Genomic DNA, 24,611 nt, shown 5'->3' with positions numbered 1-24,611 from the left:
AAAGAAAATAATATTGCAAAATAATAAAAACACTTATCTCACTGTGATAAAACATTACTCCGCTAGAGCGCGCTTTGCGTTATTGTGTTGGATTAAAATTATTATCTAATCCGTATATTATGATAATTGTATTACATTTATTTAATTAATTTATTTATTTTGATAATATGTAATAATTTACAGAAAAAAAAATTAAAACTATCTCCCTCTGATAAAATATCCGTTCGCTAGAGCGCACTACGCGATCTTGTGTGGGATTCTATTTCTGTACATTGTACATTATTTTTAAAAATATATTATATTTTGGGTGTGATGTAGGTAACATTATAAAACATAACAAGCTCTCATATTTTCAGAACCTACATAATATAATCAATTTATGCGGCTTTGCTTACAGTTGGTGCTCAGCGTGGTTGGCTTTCAATCAGTTAAGCGAGGTTCGATTCTCGGCTGTGGCATTTTTGAAGTGAAACCTTGTTGAGGTGGGGGAGCCGCTCACGAACGTTCTCTCTCTTCTCTTCTTTCCTCTCTCTCAGACACCAGCGAACTGCGCCACGCCAAGCATCAGCTGAAACTAGAAGTTTCACTTCTGTCTTGCGTAGGCTTGACACACCCACTTTTTTTTGGGTTCTCTGTGTGGTGCAAATTTATCAATTTCCCTCTTGTACCATTAGTTTCCGTACACCATGTAGGTATTAAAAAGAGAAAAAAGTTGCATGTTTAATTTTTTTTAATTATCAAAATACATAATTTGTACATCAAACCGTCTGCTTCTTAAAATCCATTCTGACATTAATATTAACGGCGGCGAGCTGAGTAACGAAGAATTTATAGATGTATGGAATTTCCATTTCGGCTATTTTGCTCTTCTTCATGCATAGTCTGCAGGTGTCTCTCATCTCGGGCTGGGGGCCATGTTTGTAGATGATGGTCATTGGTCCGAGGAGCGTACCACATTCCATACAAACCAAACACTAAAACAAAACATACATTATTTGATTAGCACACCGGTTGTTAAGTTGTGTTGGCTTTGAACCCAGATTCCATTCATTGAGATCCATTGCATAATTTATGTCTCTCGGTAGAACGCAACACTGATTGACATTACTATTTATAGTTTTATTTACATGTCAAGCAATACAATGGTCTATAACATTTTAAAAGATTAAAGTTTTTTCATCCATTTCATACAAGTCTTACAGCAATAATCATTGTTAAAGGAAATGCTTGATAAAAGGAACCTTTTTAATGGTTGTGTTTTTTGTGAAAAATCACTCAAAGGTCACTTTTATACAGGTTGTATCAAAACATACCACAAGACGTTAATCTACATGTCATTTTGCTGTCTGATTACATCACATGCCACAACTGTTCACATTGCCACATGTAGTAACAGATAATGTGATACACGCTCTATCTCATCTGTATGGTGCTGCCGGGACGAGACAGAGCGTTGGGCTAGCTTGTACCCAGTGGCGACGTGTGATGGAAAAATATAATTTTTGATTTTAATTGAAAAAAATGTCACCAGACAGCAAAATGACATCTACTTTTTGACTCCAAATATGCTCAGGAATCTCTAGTTAAAGTATGACAGGTACATAATTATGTTTTTTTCCATACCAAAAATTCTACTTCTTTTTACTCTTCCGATGAAGTAGTGGCTGTGTCTCTTTGGAAAGTATTTTTTTACTGTGACAACCTTTTGAATAGTTATAAAATAATGACATACTCTAGTTTTATCGGAGCCGTGGAATAGGCGGTCCTGCAGCATGAAGGAGGCACCATGAGAGATCAGACTATCTCGCTCCATCTCCCCGAACCTCACGCCGCCTCCCCTCCTCCTTCCCTTGAGGGGCTGGCGAGTGAGGGCATCTATGGGGCCAGTTGAACGCACCTAAAACATGTATTCATATTATTGTGTTCTTATCCTAAAATTCTACTCTCAATTCATATTTTTCACTTTTATGTATGTACCTACATAAATATATTATGTGGGTCCCATGACAAATCAGAACACTTTTGAAAAGTGATGAAACATATTAACCTAGGTAAAACTAATTAACCCCGCATCAGAGGGGAGTAATACAACTCCCCAAACGAGAGTTATAACTAAGTTGCTTCTTATGTGACATCTTAATATATAAAAAACATATTAACCTAGGTAAAACCTATTAAACCAGCATCAGACGGGGGTAATACAACCCCCCAAACGAGAGTTATACAGGTTCAGGTATGTAAAGGTTAAACAAGTTAAGGATATGTTCATATAAAAGTGATTCAATTTGTCACTGCTCTGATTTGTCCGGCTACTGTACATGCATTATGAAATGTAAAGTAAAATAAAATAAAGCAAAAATGATCTATAGCAATTCGTTCATTGAATTACGTATGGCTGGTGTCAAGTAGGGTCTGATATTTCAAATGGTAAATAATGAATAACTACAATTTACCAATGCTACAAATCCATTCAATAAAACGGGACTCAAGTTCACTAGTGGAAATGTTACGTTGCTAGAATACACATACAATATAATACAGCTACTCTATGAATTTAGCTATGAAAAATTGCCTTTACCTGCCACTTGTCGGAGACCATATGTCTCAGCCTCTGATAGTGAACAACTCCAAAGAAAATATCGGCTGTCATTTCTCTACCATCCGTTCCGCTGTACATTCGCTCAGTGCCGTAGTAATTATATCCCCCGGCTTCTAGCAGACGGCCGAAGTAATCAATGGCCGTGTCTTCCTCGTTGAATTTGAAAGGTGTCGCATCGTGAACCTAAAAAGATACAAAATTGTTAGATCAACGCAATACCAAAATCAGGTATTTTAAAAAGAGACCAAAATAAAAAACATTGATTCTTACCAGTCCATGGCATGCGGCGGATTTTCCCGCCATAGTTTCTATCATCATGGCGATTGTCATTCGAGAGGGGAAGCCGTGAGGGTTGAACACAATATCGGGAATGAGGCCAGACTCCGTGAAGGGCAGGTCTTCTGCCGGCCACTTCTGCGAACAGATTCCCTTCTGGCCAGCCCTCGAGGCAAACTTGTCACCAACTGAAGGGTTTCTCTGCAAATTTAGAAGGTGAAATAGACAGAAAACTAACAAGGTAAGAAATACCAATATCGGTAGTTAGCTCAAATCATCTAACATCTGAAGAAAATATTCAAGGAATCATGAAAAGATTCAAGGAAATTCAGAGAAGTTTTTCTATCTCCAGTTGAGGAGCTGTCCTTTTCTGCACAGCGTATGAATATTATGTTTGAATGACTTTTGATTTAATTTATGTGCATTATGTGTACTTACAGGTATTCTAACTGTGATGCAGATTTTCTTAGGAACATTGGGCCTGAAGCTCCCGCAGATTCTGACATTGTCTACGTAAGACTCTTCCTTGTTATGATATTTGGTGACATGGTACTTTCCTTCTTGCACATCGTAGGCGCTGTAGCAGAATTATTATTTTTTACTGTCTTATTGATATCATATAATAAATATGACATGTACAAATTATTAAATAGGCATAATTCTCAATTTTTTTCTGTAAGTATGTGGACATAGTCTATAACATAGAATAATGAATAATACAAGAAGTGCCCTGTGGGCGTGTTTCGTGATGCAATGCCTAATTGAGGCTTAAATTTCCAAAACAGAACTGTGTTTGGGATGGAGATCTACGATGTCAGGTGAGTGTAAGTGAAAACACGGCGCTGGGCTATTGGACTAAATGGAATATTTGTTTCCATTCAAATTTGTATGGGAGGCACTTCTGGTGTTATTCTTTATTCTGTGGTGTATATCAATGAACTATCCAAACAGACGATGAGTTATTTAAGAATTATATAGATACCAGCTGTCACAAATCATTTATTAACCTGTTAACCGAGCGGGACGTATAAATACGTCAAACGTAAACAGTATCGGGTGCGGGTAGGACATATGAATACGTCCTTGGAATATATTTGCGCCCTGGAACGGGCGGGACTTATATTTCCGAGCATATCACACGGAAATTGAGTTTTGAATTTTTACATATTTTAATTTTTTAAACTCAATGGTTCTATTTTATTTGTGTGCTTTTGTTTATTGTTCTGTAATTGTTACCTTTTTTATATTTTTTGTAATCTTTATAATTATTTTACAAACTTATAATTTATTTATAATTTTTTAATTCGGTGTTTCCATTTTTATAATGCATTAATAAAAAAAATTATAATTTAAAATTACGTCCTCCGGGCGTGACGTACTGACACGTCCTAGTGAAAGAGTTCGAGCCCGTTATATGCTGCGTAATTCAAAACGGAACTCCCCGGTTAACAGGTTAATAATTAAAAAAAAGTTATATGTAATAAATTTAATTTGTAATGTTATTTATACAAAAAAATTACCATAGTAATACCATTCTCACTTCTCCAATTATCAGAATATGTACATAATTTATTTTTAATCTGAGGACAACTTAGTCAGGAGCCAGTATAAAAGCTATTTGCGTACCAATTAATGTTAAATATATTTAAAAAATAACCTCACCAATAAAAGGGATCTTCGTGGTTGAGTTTAGCCCCGATAAACGGCAAACCATCAACGTCTAGTTTATCCACCAATTTGTCTGAAGTGGGATCGCGACTGAAGTAGGACCCGGCGGACGGCAGCTCAATGAACTCTGATTTGTAGATTGAACCGTGAGCGAAACCCCTCTCGTGAGCTGATTTGTTTATGATCATAGCATCCTCCATGTCGTAACCCTACAATTAATTGCCAACCAATGATTTCACTGTTAATTTTGCATCAAAAGGATTTGCCAAAGACATTTAAAACATTTGGATATATACAATAATAAGTAGAAATAGAATAAGTGACATATAATAGGGTGACTTTTAACCTTTCCCTTACTGTGCTAAAAAAATACACGCGTTACGGTGCTGTGTAGTCAATACACATCTCAAAATAAGCGATTTAATATCGGAAAAATATGAATATTCATAGCTAATCGATTATGTTTATTATATTTTATATCAAAAGTGATAATAATTGTAATTTAATTGCTGAAAACATGAAAAAACCATCGGCAGATGCTAAAGAAACGTGCGAGGGGTCCACATCTAACGACGGTTCGCGGCCAACTGGCTAGCGGCGCGCCTGGCACCAACACAGCTGTGCGGTCGTAGGTATCGATGGTCTAAATCATAAACTACAACTGCAGAAGTGTGGATGTCTCATGTTCCCGCATAGCGAATTAAAGCGGGACATCAATAGCGTGTCATTTCCTCGCACACTCTTCGCGTATTTAGTATCACACGGTTGATTGCATTGGTGTATTTGTTCCCGGTTTTTAACAAAAAACTCTGATTTTTAATTGAATTTGAAAACTATGTAATATATTATTTTTTGATTCAGTGCATAAATGTATAGCGGAGGAATACCTAAAATCTGAACCCAGAATTTATTATATTTATAGAGTTATTAAAGTTATTAGAAGCGATGTGTAGTAAATACACACCACAGATGAGGAAAGGTTAAATCAGGGGGTGAATTTGATCATAGCGGACGTCTGCATAATTCTCGCCACCACTCAGAAATTACTCGCTTCTTTTTAAGATAGGCGACACATTACGCTATACGCATCATGGCTTGGCCTATTTAAGCATATTGTTCGCCATACACTACCAATGGAAATGTAACCAACTGTCACAAGCATTACAATTTTTTTTCTGACCCTTCGAAATGAAGTGTCAAATTTGTTGGTTTCTAGTCATATTCAAACATATTGATGGTTGAATTATGATGTTGCTTTTAAGTATTTTCTGAAAAAAATCCCGCTGAAAAATGATGAATTGATATATACAAGCGTGTAGGAATCCATTGTTACCTGCATTCATAGTTTATTTCAATAGGTCTCTATAAAAACGATAGACAGAGGTTTCACACTCAAAGTAAAAATAATAATACTTTGCTAACTTCAAGGTTGCTTTACAAAGTTACAAAATTACTAATTGACATTTACAACGCTGGCATTTTCAACACAATCTATCTCGTCCTACGCACATAAATATGAGTTTTAGTGAATCTTCATGGATTTCATAATATGCGACATTCGCCTACAGGGATAACCACGCATGGATGACATATAATATTAAAAAAACGTATAAAAATATTAGACTATTTTACATATTATGATTGATATTTACGGTATAAGAAATAACAGCGACGATAGCGTTGGTTCCCATTGGGAAGTCGTCCAGGCCGATGTTGTCGTAGTGCACCGGCCGGAATAGCGGGGTCCCCGGGGTCTGCAGCCGGTACAGCTTGGTCTCCGCCTGCAGGTTCCACGTGTGCACAGGGGTGCCCATTGTCTGCTTTCCCATTTGGCATTGGTACATGTTACTAGAATATATAAACAAAACTTCTTCACTAATAATATATTTAAAAAAAAAAAAAAAAAACATTTTCAGGTACAATATTTGTATTTTTATCAATCCTAGTAGTCTAGCACAATAAACAGTTTTGAGCCGCTACTGTATATTAGTACATAGTTACTTTCCAGTATTGTCCGAATTATAATACTGTTTTTAGTTATAAAATGGAGAGATTTATTAATATCTTTTTGACCCCTATGAAACTGAAAAAGTTTTGTAAATAGTTAAAATTAGATATGAAATAATAGAAAGTATTCTACAAAATTAGCTTTTTCACATTGGAATTTTCTTGGACAGTAAATAAATGTACAGTAGAACCCCGTTAATTCGAACCCCGATAATTCGAAAAAACGCGTAATTCGAAATTTTCGCCAAAAAAATTTCCGCAGAAAAATTTTTTCATACAAAATTTTTTTTAATTCAAAATTCGTTAATTCGTAATTCGAAATTTATTTTTGTCCGCGCACGAAAATTTGTTTGTGTAATTCGAAAAAATTTGATTTTTGCGAAAATAAATCATAATATTTCGTAAATCTGAATCTAAAAGTCAGCCGTGGCGGTAAAACGCCGAAAAATGTATTTTTACATGGTTATACATCGTCCTAATAAGTATTATTATTTTGTAAATCTGAATCGATTTACACTGGAATGTCGTACTTTTTCAAATTTATTTCGAATATCTGTGAGTTTGAAGGGCCGAGAAAATACGTTTTACGCGAATATATGTCGTAGTTTTACGAGTTTACACCAAATATCTGAATTTAAAGGGTCGGCCGCGACGAAACTCAGCCGCGAAATTTCGATTTACGCGTAAATGTATCGTTTATTTACGAATTTATTTCGAATATTTGAATTTAAATGGCCCGCTGCGACGGAAATCGGCCGCGAAATCTCGATTTACGCGTAGATATATCGTATTTTTACGAATTTATTTCGAATATCTGAATTTTAAAGGGCCCGCCGCCACGGAAATCGGACGCGAAATTTCAATTTACGCGGAAATATATCGTATTTTTATTAACTTTACTTCGAATATCCGAGTTAAAAAATACGGCGCGACGGAAATCGGCCGAAAAATTTCGATTCACGCCGAAATATGACATATTTTTACGAATTTACTTCAAATATCTGAACTTAAGGCCGGCCGCGACGAAAAACTGCCGATAAAATTCGATTTACGCGGAAATATATTATATTTTTACGAATTTACATCAAATATCTGAATTTAAAGGGTCGGCCGCGACGGAAATCGGCCGCGCATTCTCGCTTTACACGGAAATATATCGTATTTTTGCGAATTTATTTCGAATATCTGAATTTAAAGAGCCGGCCGCGACGGAATACGGCCGCGAATTCTCGTTTTACGCGGAAATATATCGTATTTTTACGAATTTAAATTCAGATATTTGAAATAAAGGGCCGGCCGCAACGGAAAATTACCGCGAAATCTCGATTTACGCGGAAATATATCGTATTTTTACGAATATCTCAATTTAAAGGGTAGGCCGCGACCGAAATCGGCAGCGAACTCTCGATTTACGCGTAAATATATAGCATTTTTACGAATTTATTGCGAATATTTGAATTTAAAGGGCCTTCCGCTACGGTAATCGGCCGCGAAAATAAAGAAATAATTGGTATTAATACGAATTTACAACTAAAATACCACCCGGATTTGAAGAGGCGGCCGAGAAAATCGATTTTCGGCGTTTTTTTTTTTTTCATAATATTTCGAATTACCTATGTGGGAATTCGTTAATTCGAAATTTGATTTTTGATGTCCCGTGGATTTCGAATTAACGAGGTTATACTGTATTAAAAACTTTTAAAATCCAGCTCTATACACTACACATTGCAGTGCACCTCAAGGTAGTCATAATTTCACAGGACTGCAAATGTAGCCAGCTGCACAGTAGGGGTTAAGATATGCAAAACAATTTTTTTTTTATATCTTGCAATGATGAAGATCGCGTCAATGAGGAGATAATCTTTTCAGATCTCTCCTTACTGACGTAAGATATGTTAAAATCGGAAGAGATTTGGTTCAGGAGCAATATACTTCTCCCCACTGGGAGAACCATTGGCAGGTTGGTCCTACATTATCGAAGATACACTAATCTACGATGACGCTGTCTCAAATAGCCATTGGGCATACAGAGACTATATTTGAATGGAAATGTTGTAATCGAAAGGTCAACGTGAATTGAAAATAGTTGGTTAAACTTAGAAATTAAAAAACTGTGCAAATTACAAGATTGCTGTTTTAAAAGATATTGGAGTGTTTTGTTTATGCTTACCGAGGAGACTGGTTGCAATCAGGCATAGGAATTAGTTGAGCGAGATTACTTAGAAAAGATGTTTTGGAAAGCTCCATATGCGTTGTGATTCCTGAAAATAATACAGAATAAATCACATACATATGAATACACTGACAGGGTCACATTCAGGGTAAGCTAAAATATACAGAACACTTTTAACCCTAATTTTTAATAACTTATTTGTTTTTAGAAAAATAAGGTTTTCGTAAATTTTAACATTGTACCAGATAGTGTGTTTATATATTGATAAAACTGTATATCGTCTACCATAGGTAGTTTCTCCAGAATAGCTTACATATCCTTATTTTACTGCCATATCCACATGGATACGTCAGCTTTTATATGTCTATCCTATATAGTTTCCTCAGGATAACTGATTTTTAAGAGATATGTTTTTTCTCTCTAATGTTATAAAGAATATTATAGAGGGTGTAACAGCACATACCCGAAGGATTTTAGCCAGTGATTCTTCATCATATTTGAAGTAAAAAATGTAGATGTCATTTTGCTGTCAGACGACATTTTATTTCATTAAACGCAATTTTTTTTTCATCACACGTTGCAACTGAGTAGTTGGGTTCAACCTAGCAGGTCACGTGATACGCACTCCTTCTCGTTCCAGCAGCATGTTAAGAGAGGAGAGGGAAAGCGTATGACACGATCCTGTCGCAATGCGTAAACAGTGAGAACAGTGGCGACGTGTGATAGAAATGTATTTTATACTTATTAACTGAAAAAAAAAAAATCAGACAACAATACAAACAAAATGACACATAATTTTTACCACAAATATGCTCAGGAATCGTTGGTTGAAACACTACCGTTTCGTGCTGTTAAACCCTGTATAATAAAGACGTGCAAAAATATTCTTAAAAATTATTATATTTTTCACCTAGTTAAGCGTTCTTCACAATAAAGAGGCTAATTAAACTTAGCACTCTGACTTTTAAAAAGAAACATTATTATATTTGACACAGAATTTTGCAAAGCGTTTTTCACAAATAAAAGAAACACATTTGCAAGTGACGAAATTATATACCAGAATAATGTTAAGAAACACTATTTTGTTGTCAAGCTAATTGTATGATAGGAGCATTTTTTATGGTTCAAATACCATAAAAGAGTGGTGAGCTACAAGCAAATCCACGGTGGAGGTCTTGGCACGCGGGTTAAAAACTTGAATTAATATAGATTTTGGGTGCTGAAGTTTTATCAACGCACAAGTCAAGCTACTCATAAATCATCCTGAAATGCCTTTCAATGAGTATTTTTATTATTCAGTATCATGGAAAATCTCCATCTCTCTGAATGCGTGAAATCGCAAAAAGAACTCATTGCGAAAATTTTCTGAAGTGGCTCAAATAATACTCGTAAATAATTTATGCAAGGATATAAATACACAGGTAATTTACCTTTATAAATTTCCTTTGCAGTGATTGCAATGTCCATGTAAACTTGTTCAAAGGTGCCGATGAGTTCAATTTTATCCATGGCCAGATTTACTACCGGTCTCATCATCCTAGCGGCTCCGGTGAAGAGGAATAATCCCGGGTATTGGGCAGAAACCTGTAAACGTGGGTATTTGAACATTAAACTATGAATTCGTTAAAGATTCGGAAAATAATTACCTACTCTACAATTTTGACATTATAATATATTCAAAATTACATATTTTTTTTTTTTTTTTTTTTTTTTTTTTTTTTTTAAGTCGGAGGCGGTTTACTTAAGTTCCCCGCGAGCACTTAGGCCATAGGCCCATTGTACTATCTCCCATTTTACCTCATTCCCTTGCCAGTAACCCGGTCCCTTTAATGAAGTTCACCAGGGCTGTCATTGGATATGTGGCGATGTCTTCTGGTTCCACACTGTGTCTTCCCAGGTATCTGAGCCTTATTCCCAGCAGAGCGGGACATTGGCACCATAGGTGAATTGGAGTCTCTTCCTCCTCTTCACATTTCCTACAGATGTTGGTGTTTTCCACTCCCAACAGTTGCATGTGTCTCCTGAGATGGCAGTGTCCCGTTAATAGTCCTACCAGTTCCCTCAGTGAGTTTCTGTCCATATCGAGTAGTTGCCTGGTTCGGTTAGGGTCCGGTCCGTTTATGAGTACTTTAGATTGCCTCATTCCGGGTGCCTTCTTCCATTCCTTCCAGTGTTGGGATTTGACCCACCTCTTGATATGTAGTTTGGTGTGGCAAGCTGCTACTCCTACGGCCGGCTCGGATCCCGCAAGTGGTGCTTTCGCCCCTTTCCTTGCTAGTTCGTCAGCCCGCTCGTTGCCCTCAATACCTTTATGTCCTGGTACCCAGAGCAGGGTTACTTTATTGATGGTCGCCAGTTCTATAAGGATAGTCCTGCATTCCATCACCAGTCTGGAGTCGCATCGGTTACTTTCCAGTGCCATTAAGGCCGCCTGGCTATCTGAACATATATTTATGTTCTTATTTCTGTACCCGATACTCATATTCTCCTGTGCGCAGGCTAAGATGGCTTTCATCTCAGCTTGAAACACAGTGCAGTGCATTCCTAGAGGTATACTGAGTTCCCTCTTAGATCCCTGTAGACAGACCCCGGCCCCTGTTCCTTCCTCCATCTTGGACCCATCTGTGAACCAGATTAGTTCCTGTTTGGAGTTTGGACCTGGGACCGAGTCCCATTCCTCCCTTGTGGGGTACGTCACTTTAAACAGCTGTCCGAAGAAGTATTCGGCTTGCTTGCCGTCCTGCTTCATCCCAGCCGTCGGACTAATTGCCCTCAGTCTTATTCCTATCTCCGTGTGACTGTTTCTGGGCAACTCTCCTCTCCATTGGCCATTGCAATGTAACCTGTAGGCTGCCGCCATCGCCGCCCCCTCTATTTCTATGTTTAGTGGGGGTAGGTTCAGCAGCACTCCCATGGCTAGTATTGGAGTGGTTCTCATGGCTCCTGTGATGCTTCTGCATGCAAGTCCCTGTATGTGATTGAGTGTGACCATCACTGTTTTCAGTGTTGTTCTCCTCCACCAGACCAGGGCTGCGTGCATGATCCTTGGTTTTACAACGGCTGTGTAAAGCCATTGCATCATTTTAGGTTTGAGACCCCACGTTCTGCCGCAGATTCGCCTAGTTGCCCACATCAGAGCACAGGCCTTTCTGCCTACAGTTTCCACCTGGTTTTTCCAGCTCAGTTTGGCATCTATGATGACTCCGAGGTACTTAACCGTGTCAGAGGGTTCTAATTCCTTTCCATAGAAGGTTGGATTGCTCCATCCTTCTAGTTTCCTTTTACGCGTAAAGATTACTAGTTCTGTCTTGTCTGGGTTGACTGACAGTCCTGTTTCTTCACACCATTCTTCCACTGTTGCCAGTGTTGACTGTATAAGGCCTCGGGTTGTGTCTGCATCCCAACACCTTATTATGGTTGCAATGTCATCCGCATACCCTTGCGTATATAGGCCCCTGTTGTTGAGTTTCCGGATGAGGTTGTCCACCACCAGGCTCCACAGCAAGGGTGATAAGACCCCTCCCTGTGGACACCCTCGTGTCACCAGCACTTTGATGCTTACCTCACCCCTTGTCACCGTAAGTATCCGGCCTGAGAGCATGTTCCTCAGCCACCTTCTGGTGGTTTTGTCGAGTCCATGTCTTTCTGCCGCTTCATCAATGGATTTAATAGTGGTGCAGTTAAATGCTCCCTCTATATCCAGGAATAGCCCTACCGCCAGTTCCCCAGTCGCTTGTGCCTGCTCCAGTTTGTACACCAACCTGTGCAGTGCCGCGTCGACTGACTTACCTGCTTGGTAAGCAAATTGTAACTCGTGGAGGGGCTTCTCTTTCAGTGCCCCGTCCCTTATGTGCCTGTCCATTAGCCTCTCCATTGTCTTCAAAAGAAATGAGGTGAGGCTAATTGGGCGGAATGCACCTGGTTGGTCGTAGTCAGCTCTCCCCGGTTTGGGTATGAACACTACCCTTGTCTTCCGCCATGGTATGGGGATGTATCCGAGGGCACAGCATGCCCTCAGGATCTTCGTCACCGGAAGTAGGATTGTATCTAGGCCCCTCTGTAGAAGTGCCGGAAAGATTCCATCCTCTCCTGCGCTTTTAAAAGGGTCAAACCCTCTGATTGCCCATTTAACTCTGGAGGGAGTAACTATTTTAGCCGCAGTGTCCCAGTCCTTACCTTCCCGTGTAACTCGGGCTGGTGGTGGACCGGTGTCATCTGCTTCTAACTTTTTGTAGCCGGGAAAATTACAAATATACTTATAAATAAATAAATGTCATTATGAGGAAGTCTTTTTTATTTTGTCTCGCCGACCAATAATACTTTTTAAAACTGTAATTACCCATATTTAGCATGATTATTCTTTGTGTAAACTAAATAACGCATCCATATCTTAACTAAAAATGATTGTTTTGTGGTGATGTTCATATAAACAAATTGAAATATTACCGAGTAGATAAATTATTACTTAATATACGACTAGCTCAGCCATACCGACTGGTACTTATATCTGTTTGCGTTTGAATATTTATATCACATTATTTGATCCATGCGCCGATATTACAAGCGTTTTTCAAATATTGCTCTTTTTTTACTTCAAGAATAAAGATGAAATTTTGTTCCCTCATAACGTAAGAATGATCATATATTAATAAATATTAATCGATTTAAAATTCAGTTTTCTCAACATTACTGTAGTAAAAATGTTATATTTAAATTAAAACACATGACAAAAGATGCGACCCAACACACACTGGTTGCAGATCTCAAAAAAGAAATTATATTTTAGGTTTAACAGCTCTAATGCGTATTTAAATTAAACATTTATTTTTATTCCAGTGAAATGGATTGTCAAATAAAATTCCTAAAAATACAGCCTAAAATGAAATTGCGTATTGCGCGCCGAACAAGACCGTTTGAACAGAATCGGCAAATTTGAAACGAGCTGAAGGGGAAAAACCTGTCTCGGACGCTTGAAATCCTTACCCAAGATAAACAAATAAATTTATTGAATATATTTCTAGAGTGCTAAGTATGTGGAATTTTAACAAATTTATTTCGGGGTGACCGGATAACTCATCAAAATGATAATTATAACATAATAATGACTCAATATAATTATGACTCAAACCTATAAATAACTTAAGACGGCTCAGGTGGGAGAGGCAAGTGCGATGATTTAACTTTAGATACTTCCCACCGGCTGAGGGTTAAACCCATATAACCTATTTATATAAAAGAGAGTATATGACGGGCGGTTGCGTGATGGATTCCAGGCGAGCGGCGTGGATTTGATTTTTACACAAATCTACAATTTTATTTAAGGATTGAGGAAAGTTTGCACACTGAAAAAAACAAAAGGAAACTGTCAGAATTAGTTTTTAAAAAAACTCTGCGTAAAGCCCGGGCAACGCTGGAGACTTCATCTTGTAATATAATAACTTTGGTTTCTAGGTTATGCTTGATTTATTATCTAATCTAAAAGTGGGTCTCCTGCGCAAAAATGTTTTATTTTTTTAAGCATTTACACAAAACACCCTTGGGAGAATGTTTTCCATCGGCCACAGAAAGCAAAAACATTGTGGCTACACCGCAATATTTCAAAAAAACAAACCTTTTGTGCGCAGGAGACCCGCCTTTATAAATACAGGGTTTTCCAATAAGAGGTGTCATTTTGATATTCAATCGTAAAAGATCAATGGTTTCGTTGCTTGTGTGGCACGTAGCGCCGTCTTGTTGAAAGTAAACGTTGTCCAGATCAATACCATCCAATTCCGGCCATAAAAAATCATTAATCATCTCTCGATAGCGCAATCCATTCACCGTAACTGTTGCTCCAGCCTCATTTTCGAAAAAGTAAGGTCCAATGACTCCGCCAGACCATAAACTGCACCAAAAAGTCATACGTTGAGGATAGAGAGGCTTTTTAACAATAACTCTTGGGTTTTCCGAGCCCCAGATGCGACAATTTTGCTTGTTGACGAAGCCACCGAGGTGGAAATGGGCCTCATCACTCAAGATGATTTGCAATTGATTCACTCATGTGAATTTTAATAATTTCAATGCGTGGTTGAAGCGTGTATTGTTCCATTTTTATTAATGGCGTAGTTTCTACTTGTCAAATGTCAAAAAATTACAGCTTCAAAAGTAACATATACTGAAATAATGGGCTATTCAAAATAACACCTCTTATTGGAAAACCCTGTATATGAAAATCTACTCCAGTGTAAAACATACCACTTTTTTAGGGACCAACACAATTTCCAGTGTATTTGGTATGTCTTCGCCGGATATTTTGTACTGCCTTAGTTTGTCTCTAGCTTTGTTTGCTATGCTCAATGGAAGATGGCCGATGAGTCTGCCATCAAGCATAACTGGATATTCATAACCTGCGGGCTCCATGGAATCCACAGATGAGCCGAGAGGGATCATTCCTGAAAACACAATCATAAAAAGATGAAGTGTTATTAATAATATGAACACAAAACTTTACCATCGCCATCTCTCTCGATCTCCTTTGCCTTCCTCTAGTTCATCGCACAAAGAAAGCAGGACGGAAGGAAGTCTCCCGGAGAGCATGTAGAACAAACAAGCCAATTCTATAAGAGCTGAAGATAATTTCACTAATATTTCAGATAATCTCAAAAGAATCCTTAAATATTTGTGACTTCGTAAGGAAAAAACAAGAGGTATTGAATGGACAGACCAGGAGAGATTAACAGAGTGATCCCGTGTGTGAAGCAAAATAAAAATAAAAAAACTTCACCAATTCAGTTAACCTGTTCAGTGCCAATCACTCTCATGGGTGGACCAATCATATGTAATTTTAATGGTAACAAAAGCTCCTGGCAGCGAATGTGATAATTTAACCCTTAGTGGGCCAATAAAATGCCGAGCGGCTGACAGTATTTTCTTAGTTAGTTTTGTAGCAAAATGATGTATTAGTAAATTGTACCGTCGTTTTATCCTATGAAGTTTCCCCAGGATAGAGGATAGTGAATAGAGCACAGAGGATAGAGAATAAGAGGATAGAGAATAGAGGATAGCCACTAATATTCAGATAATTATTATGTTTTCTTAAATAATGTTATAAACAATAATAAGGAATTGCAAAAATTAACATTCTTGAGTTTTATTATATTTTCCAGCTAAAATTTTTTATCAACTGTTACTTTTGAAAATGAAAAATTATGACAAGGAATTTGCGACGCTCTTTTTCAGAGATAAAAAATCAATGTTTGCAAGTGACGAAACGGTAAGCTAAAATAATACATATTAAAATACATAATTTTCTTGCCAAGCGAATAAAATTCATTTTAGTATGCTGAGAGGCATTCTGGAGAATCAACCCACAATTCTGCAGAACATGACTTAATTCATCAAATTTGTTTTGTCAGCAGAGTGGCTTTATGTTTGTTGGATAAGTTTTAAATAAGGCCAAAGTGCTTTGGTATTTAAAAAAAATAATTCACTTAAGCTTTATTGATAAATACTAGATAAACAATAAAAACGGTGCAAATACAATCAATACTAATATCTCAATATTAATATCTCCGAAAGAAACTACAATTGCACAAACTTCATCCAAACAGTTGCATTTTACAATATTGTTTAAAATAAGTGTAATCTTGTTGATTAATTTGAAGTAAAGCATTTCTGAAATGACCGCGCCAATCTTTTTAACATCATTTTGCATATTAGAATAAAATAATATATGGATAATTACCTAAGCTGGCCAAGATGTGCGGTATATTTTTGACCTTATGGGGACTGGGCGAGGGCGTGACCTGGCACTGCATGGTGAGGTGGTTGAGCAGGCCACAGGGGGCTCCGTCAGGGGTGTGCACCGGGCAGATAAAGCCCCACGCATCGGGCAGCAACTGACGCCCCTCCGTGGTGCGCATCTCCAGGAAGAAGGAGCCGCGGTGGACAGACCTTTTGATACAACAATAAACTTATTAAGAAATGTGGTAAGATAAAATTATAAATGATAAATAATATTAAAAAGAGTAATTTTGGCCTTACTTGAAATGGGACATATATCGCATCCGATTAATGTTCTCCGGAACAATGGTGAGACCCTTGTCCTGCATCAGGCCCAGTCCGGAGTAACTCCTTACGTTCCCTGTAGCCAGGAATGCCACCATTGTATTCTCCAGACCTCCGGAAAACTTCACAGCTCGTAACACATCTTTCTGGAAACATTAAATAATTTTCAGTTTGCTTCAATACATTCAAAGACTGACAACATTATTGTCACAAAATACTGTATGAAACACCGCTAAAAAAATTGTTTTTTGTGGAATCAAAACATTTCTGTTATCTGCGAGTGGAACTTTGTACTTATCTAGAGCTACGATGGGTAATGATGGGCACAATCAATATCTAGGATAGAAACATTGAACTTATCTAGAGCTACGATCCGTAATAATGGTCATAATCAATATCTGGGATAGAAACATTGAACTTATCTAGAGCTACGATGGGCACAATCAATATCTGGGATAGAAACATTGAACTTATCTAGAGCTACGATGGGTAATGATGGGCACAATCAATGTCTGGGATAGAAACATTGAACTTATCTAGAGCTACGATGGGTAGTGGGCACAATCAATATCTGGGATAGAAACTTTGAACTTATCTAGAGCTACGATCCGTAATAATGGGCACGATGAAGGTTTCCATTTTAACACAATCAATTAAAAATCCCTTAAAAATGAATTTAATTAATTTTAGCTAATTTTTTAAAAAATTTAAAAAAAATTAGCTGCTCAAAAAATCATTATTATTATAAATAGTGAAGTGTAATGTTTGATTCATAATTAGGGGTATTTCACCATCCTCTTGATAACTTATCCTTAGGATAACATATTTCCATTTATAAACTAATAATTACTCGCAAAAGGCAGAAAACTCGGCTAACTTATCTGATACACAGCAACTATTCGTAGGTTCAAGTACCGAATAGTTAACACCGATTTTATAAATCTAAAATATAAATTATCCTAGAGATAAGCTATTGAGAGGATGGTGAAATACCACCTTATTCAAATAAAACAGAAAAATCTTTTGCTAACCTGATTGATTTCATAATTTGGGGTATTGCGAGCCTTTTTCAAAATGTTGAATTTTATTGATGAAAGGAAGGTTTGCAGCTTTTCTTTGATAATTTGCAAATAGAGGTGTCCTCCAAGCATTAATTCCTGCATCATAACCGCATCAGTTCCTTCCACCTAGAAATGAAGAAATGTCAAATAAATCCATTTTTCGAAGAAGCGCAATAATTCCTCTCAAGGGTAATAGTCATTGACTAGCAGATAAAAACCCACTGCCGCGGTTTGAAAACTTTAATGGTTCTTTTTTAAAATAACAGAGGGCACCACTTCCGTTTACAACAATCCTAAACTGTACAGTGATTAAGATAATAAAACTATCGGATTACTGACCTTACATTTGTCTTGTACAAAATCAAACAGTTTACGGCTCATAAATGACAAGAGGTGAAATTTATCTTCATGATTAGTTAGGTGAATGAGAATACACCGATTCAGTATGAAATCTGCAATTTCAACATCTGTGGACCACGTTGGCAACTCGCCAATTCGAGTTCTGAACATCTTCCCTAAATATTCCTTGCACTGGAGACTGGTGTGAAGGTTTTCTTCGTGCAGTTCCCGGAGCATCTTTTGGATACAGCTGAAACAGAAAAGCAGATGTGAATCAACGCCTGAATTGAGTGGAAATGAAGAAATTGGAAGCCTGCTGTCCAATTTCAAGAACAAGTAATTAGATGTCGCGCATTAGAGGTGCGCGCGCCCCTGAGGTGATATCTCACAAAAGCGGCGCTATACAAATTGTCCAATATTATTATTATTATTAAAATAAAAATGGGTATATTTATTCAAGAAACTATCTAGATTGCATGTAGGTCGGGAAGAATCTTGGAAACATACATAAAGATAGCAGCCAATAAACGTCGACAGCAATCCATCACCGCATAAATCATATTTGGCCACTTTTCAGTCATAATCAATACCTGCAAGTGGTATTTTGTACTTATCTAGAGCTAGGATGGGTAACGGTGGGCACAAAGATATTAGAAGAACGAGATATGCTATGTTGGCCGCCGGACCGTAGGCGGAGTACTACCTAATTAGGGTACTTTGAACGGTATCGGGACGTGTACGCACAGAAATCTGTTCTATGTATTAGTGCGGATACCTTAGCGTAAGCGAAGGTGTGCAGTAGTATTGGTGAACAAAACCGGCGACACTCGGCAAAAGAATTCCACACAGTATGAACTGCTCATAGCACATCTCGTTCTTCTAATATCTTTGTACGATACAGTTAAATATGACCTAAGGGGACAGGATCGAATTAGCTCAGTGGTAGTGCAAAGCTCCAGCAAGGCTGAGGGCCTGGGTTCATTTCCTAGTAATAATAATATTTGGCTAATTTATATAGCGCCGTTTTTGCGAAAAATTACCTCAAGGGCTAGACGTGACCGAATCTTTTTCTGATTTTTCTGTTTCAAATTTTCGTTTGACTACTTTTTTCTGTGACAATTTAAGAAATTATAGGGCTCACACATCTATAAATCGACAGCATAATTTTGGTAATAGGTTTGGGAATGTTGTAGACATGCTTAAAGATTTCGTATTAGTGACAAAACAAAATCTTCATAATCACATAGTATTCTGAAAAGCACGACTTTAAAACAGATTATTATTTTTTTTTTTAATGCAATATTTTATAATTTACACTACTTAATTTGATTTGTTAATCATATTAATATCTCATTATAAAGTAGTGAGTTTTTTAAAATTATTTCACATGTGCTTAACTCATATGTAAATCAATTCTATGTACTTGCTATACCATTTTTACAATGTACAACAAATAGTTAACACAACTTACATTTATTTCATGTAAAAACCCAACTGGCCGTAAATAAATTAATAAACAATTGACATCATTAGTTTTAGTTATGCCCCCTTCTTCCATTGTTCGTCTTTTAAACTGTTCTTGTTACCCTGCGATTTAAATGATTTTAATTTACAAGTTCACTATAAATTGGCTCAGACATAGTTGGAGTAAGCAACTCCAGAGGCTGTGTGAGGATGTTGGGCCTGCAATGAGCGTAAGCCGCTAAAGTGGTATAGGACAGAAACATCTGGAAGCGATGGTCCACAACAAGGGGAAGACGATGATGAGGACTGTAAAAAGGAGTCTTCATTCTCACCTGGCATAATAAAGGTCCCCCTTCATTCCTCTAATCAGCTGTTGGTATAAAAACTCATCTGAATAGTTTCCCAAACACTTCATGATGAGCAGCAAGGGGGCATAGAACAACATCTTGGTGTAACTGAACATGAATTTCACTGTTCCGTTTAAGACAAAATGGAGAGTGTTATTCTGAAAATACAATTAAAAAGAATGTTAATATATAATTTAATAATTTATTTATTTTGAATTAACGGCACAAGTTTACGGCATAAGTAAACAATAAAAAAGAATATACAAAAAACCTGTTATGCAGTGACCTCGTTAAAAAAAATTACTGCTAAAATGTTTAATTGCAATAGAGGCATATTAAAAACATCAGCTAACATAGCATACAAGTTACCAATGGTGTGTAATCTATTTATCACAGAATTTTAGCCTGAAACCGTAGTTACAATAATACATACTAGTGGTAGGAACATGAAAGTGAATCAATATATCAGGGGTACCCAACTGATTATTTACCATAATATTATATATTATTATACAGACATGTTGACAACAGCCCAAGAATAGCAGTAGGTTAACTTTGATCAATTTTCAACATTGAAACTTAATAACTTTTTAAAAATTATTTGTTGGAAATTTTTTTATGTAATATTTATAGCACATGTTTAAACTATCGAAATATACACGAAAAAAGTGTATTTGTTTGGAGTAAAAAAAAGAAGCATGGAGATCTAAAAAGGCTATAATTTATATTGTTTTATATCTTGTTAATATCCTGTATTTATCTATGTTAAAATTTTTTATTTTTTTTTTCATATATTAAAAAAAAAAAAAAAAGATCAAAGTAGGAGTGGGATGAATTTAATGTACCATTTTTTATAAGCTTATTATAACGATAAACTGATAAAAAATTTTGTAATAAAAAATGCGAGTTCGAATAATATTCAAGTGGTTATATTATATTTCGATAGATAGTCGGCGCTAACAAAAAATTGTCCAAAGAAGCGAAGTTAGCAGTCCACAACGGAGTGCTGGTACCTACCTTGATGTATGGAAGTGAGGCATGGAACTGGCAAAGAAAGGATGAAAGTAGATTAAATGCTGTTGAAATGAGATCCCTGAGGCGTATGTGTGGTAAAACCATGTTTGATCGTGTGAGGAATGTGGAGATCCGCAAAGAGTGCAAGGCTGATGTAAGCGTAATGAGTAAGATTAAGAAAGGGACGCTTAGATGGTTTGGGCATGTAGAGCGAATATAGGAGTGTAAGGAGGATATATGATGCAAATGTGAATGGTAGCAGAAGTCGGGGACGCCAATCAAGTGAATCAGACACTCGAGTCGGGCCATGTCAAGAGTCAGAATAATAGAAGAGTATGTATGAGACGATGTATGAATGTGAATGAGGCAAGAAGTGTGTGCCAAGACCGAGTTGTTTGGCGGTCCGTCCTCTCTGCCTACCCCTGCGGGGAAACGGCGTGATGGTTAGTTAGTTAGTTAGTTACTGATATATTTCATAATATAAATAACGTGAAACTATTAAAATTATCGAGGAATTTATAAAATAAAGTTACTTTTTTCTGTCTGAAGATTTCTATAAAAAAAAAGATATTTCCAATTTGGAGAATTTAGTGAGGACGAAGGGAGTGGGGAGGGAAACGAGATAGGAGAGGATGTATCAAGGATCTGTTCTGTCCTTAAAAGAGATTTAAAGGAGTAATAAAATACAGATGGTTCCTTACAGTGGCAGTCTGATCAGGAGTGACAGTCCTGATAAGAACGCCCATCTCTGAGAAGAGGGTGCCCCTGGACTTCCACGTGGGTCTCCTGATGGCCACAGGATAGTTCCTCCTCATCATCACCAGCATCCTCAGGAGTCGCTCATGCCCCTTCACCAGGAAGTAGCCACCCCATTCCTCCTCGTGCTCCTTGGCCGCCACCAGATCTGCTGGCTCCATGTTATTTAGGTGGCACAGTTTGGACTGGAAGTGAAGACACACAATAATAAAACATTAGGTTGGATTACTGAAAACAAGATGATTACCAGTCATACTTGTGTAGTTTGTAAATCCATTGATTAACATGACGATTTTTGCCAGCTAGCACAAACATTGTATATAGTTTAGTAATAAAGAAATTCGTTTATATCTTTTTAGATCGAAAGATGAGTCAGGTTGATGATTTTAACCCAATATCTAGTTCCAACCATCTTTAATTACAATATCAACTAATAAACAATTGGTAATCATAATTACGACCTAAAACAGTTACAAGAAATCTATTGTATTTGAATTGTGTACAGAAACAATGTAACCAGAGTTGTAAATATTTAATCGAAATATCGCTTGAAAAGGCTGGCCGTGGTTGGTGGCCAGATCTGAATAGCTAGGTACATTCCTATCTCCTTCCTCTCCCCAAACTCTACAGCCTCACAACACACCTCTGGTCTGGATCCCCAAAATACTTGATTAAAAACCTTTGGCTTTGTGTTTGATAGATTCCCATATCTTAACAAAGGGATTGCAATCTTTAACGCACAGGCGTCAGGTAGGAATGCTGACCTTGTTCTACCAGTATTACAATTGAAGATGCTCCGAGGAACTAGTGTCATTGATCCTTTCGGCACCGGTGCACAATCGGGAAACATGCCAAACTTGCGCCCAACATTTAAACATAGTTGACATTTGTCACATATGAGAATGGGTGGTTTCTATAACTCGTTCAACAGCTCAGTTGTGGAACGATTTGCCGGCCTCTGTGTTTTCTATCTCCTACATGTTCACTGCCTCCTCTCCTCAAAAATACCCCCACAAACCATTCCCAAAGATGACATAGGCCCTGAGGGAATTAATGTTAAGAAAATGGGGATACCTAGTAACAGACACTGGTTAGCAGTTGACACTCGTTGTGTGATAAATTCATTATAGTATCTACAATTAAAAATAAACTTACTCGTAGCATAATGGGCACTTCACCCATTTCTTTATCGATGGGAGGCATTTCAATTCCATTAACGCTCCAGTTAATTTTCACATCAAATTTGCCTTTGTATGTGGAGCCTCTCTGCCTACATTCCGTGGGTAAAATGGTCTGATTCTTAATACCTATAGCCCCAATAGGCGCCGCAGGGCTCGTAAAAGAAAAACCCTGGATGCTAAAGGACACTCTCTTGGTATTTGGTAATTCAAAAGAAATAGGCAAGAGATCCTTCACGGCCATATCAAGACCTCCTTCAAGCAAAAAATTAAACGATTCTGTATGTGGTTCTCCCAGGCATTGTAGAAGCTGAAATAATAAAGCCAGGTTAAATGTGTCATAACCTTACTTTTAATGAATTCAAATTAATTATGAAAGAAACTGACTGGGTTGGTCTTTGAAGCGGGTTTTCCATAGTTTGGGTCCGTCAACCCGGAGAGTGACGGCGTTTCTTTCATAACAACCATTTTTTAAACTTTTATTTCGGTTTATTTTGACATAATGTCACATGTGAACTGACTTTTTCGTATTTTTATAGATAAATGTCAGAAAAGATAATAGAAACCTTGCTTACGAAAGGCTAGAATATTCCTTTACAAATGTAACTGTCGCGTGATTGGTTGAGACAAGTCATAGACGAAGTTTTTTACAGATTGGCATTGAAAAAATACGCGGTAAAATTATTGAAATTCGATTTTGTTTTATTTTCAAAACCATTATTATTATTGTCATTACAATAATAAATTATTGTGTTAAAGTACTAGTGCAGACCCGTGAAAATTAAAAAAAAATGAGTAAAAAATTTAAACAAAAGAATTACACATTTCAACTATACATAATTAAAATAATTATCTGGAAAAAATATGGGTAGCTACTTTATCGCTTATTTGAATTCTTGACACAATCAGTTTTAATTTTGAAAATAACACCTAACCCAAATCCAAAAAGTTGGACGTTAATATATATATTTTTTCAGATAACAATTAACCATTTTTTTTTAATATTGCAATAGCTTCAAAAATCAACGGTCTTCCTGAATATTAGGCTAGAGGAGTTATTTTTTCCCATCAGTGCACTCTAAGCAGTACCATAAATAATTATTTGTACCAAGCAGTATTATTAAAGATGGCGGCATGTTTGCGCACGGTGACGCCAATTTCTAACCCATTGGTTAGAAATTTATTTTTATTATCGATGTAATAAATGGAATGATTTAAAATCATCAAATTTTGAAAAATCAAAAAAAACAATACTTTGACATTGAACTAAAAAAGTGGGTGTGTCAAGCCTACGCAAGACAGAAGTGAAACTTCTAGTATTCCTCTCTCTCTATTTTCATTTCATCATCTCTATTTTCTCTCTTAGGTTAGTTTGAAAATTAGAGGTTAAATAATTCAACGACGAAGCATGGATTTGCTTTTTCTAATATTTTCTTATAGATGAATGACGTTCGATTAATGTATAGTTCCAAAAATTTTCAATTTATTCACAAGTATACAATATTACATAAATAACAATATTACAATTAAAAATTACAAAGAAATTACAATGACAATTTACCAATCATGTGCCATTTTCATTGTCAATTTCATGAATATCATTTCCTAATGTCGTGATAATTGGGTTATGGTAACTAAAGTGCGAGATATATACATGAGCACTTAAATCCTTAATGAATCGTG

General features: G+C 36.8%; 1 protein-coding gene across 1 annotated transcript; it reads right to left on the bottom strand.

Moving 5' to 3' along the window:
* Window positions 1-718: 718 nt before the first annotated feature.
* On the bottom strand, window positions 719-23,455 carry Polr1B (RNA polymerase I subunit Rpl135). The gene is made up of 18 exons (XM_089635912.1): window positions 23,316-23,455; window positions 22,906-23,238; window positions 21,696-21,935; window positions 19,966-20,138; window positions 18,170-18,419; window positions 17,801-17,956; window positions 16,746-16,915; window positions 16,447-16,655; window positions 14,958-15,154; window positions 10,154-10,307; window positions 8,721-8,811; window positions 6,196-6,391; window positions 4,538-4,752; window positions 3,314-3,452; window positions 2,870-3,076; window positions 2,579-2,782; window positions 1,733-1,897; window positions 719-974 (listed from the first exon to the last, which is right to left on the bottom strand). Exons 1-18 carry the CDS (start codon window positions 23,394-23,396, stop codon window positions 759-761), a joined length of 3,396 nt encoding a protein of 1,131 aa, XP_089492038.1. The 5' UTR covers window positions 23,397-23,455; the 3' UTR covers window positions 719-758.
* Window positions 23,456-24,611: the final 1,156 nt, after the last annotated feature.

This window comes from Hesperophylax consimilis, chromosome 1 (assembly GCF_061612785.1).
Source record: "Hesperophylax consimilis isolate HC1 chromosome 1, BYU_Hcon_1.0, whole genome shotgun sequence".
Lineage (NCBI taxonomy): Eukaryota > Metazoa > Arthropoda > Insecta > Trichoptera > Limnephilidae > Hesperophylax > Hesperophylax consimilis.
The sequence above is the reverse complement of the archived record's forward strand: the minus strand, read 5'-3'. Positions and strand labels throughout refer to the sequence as shown.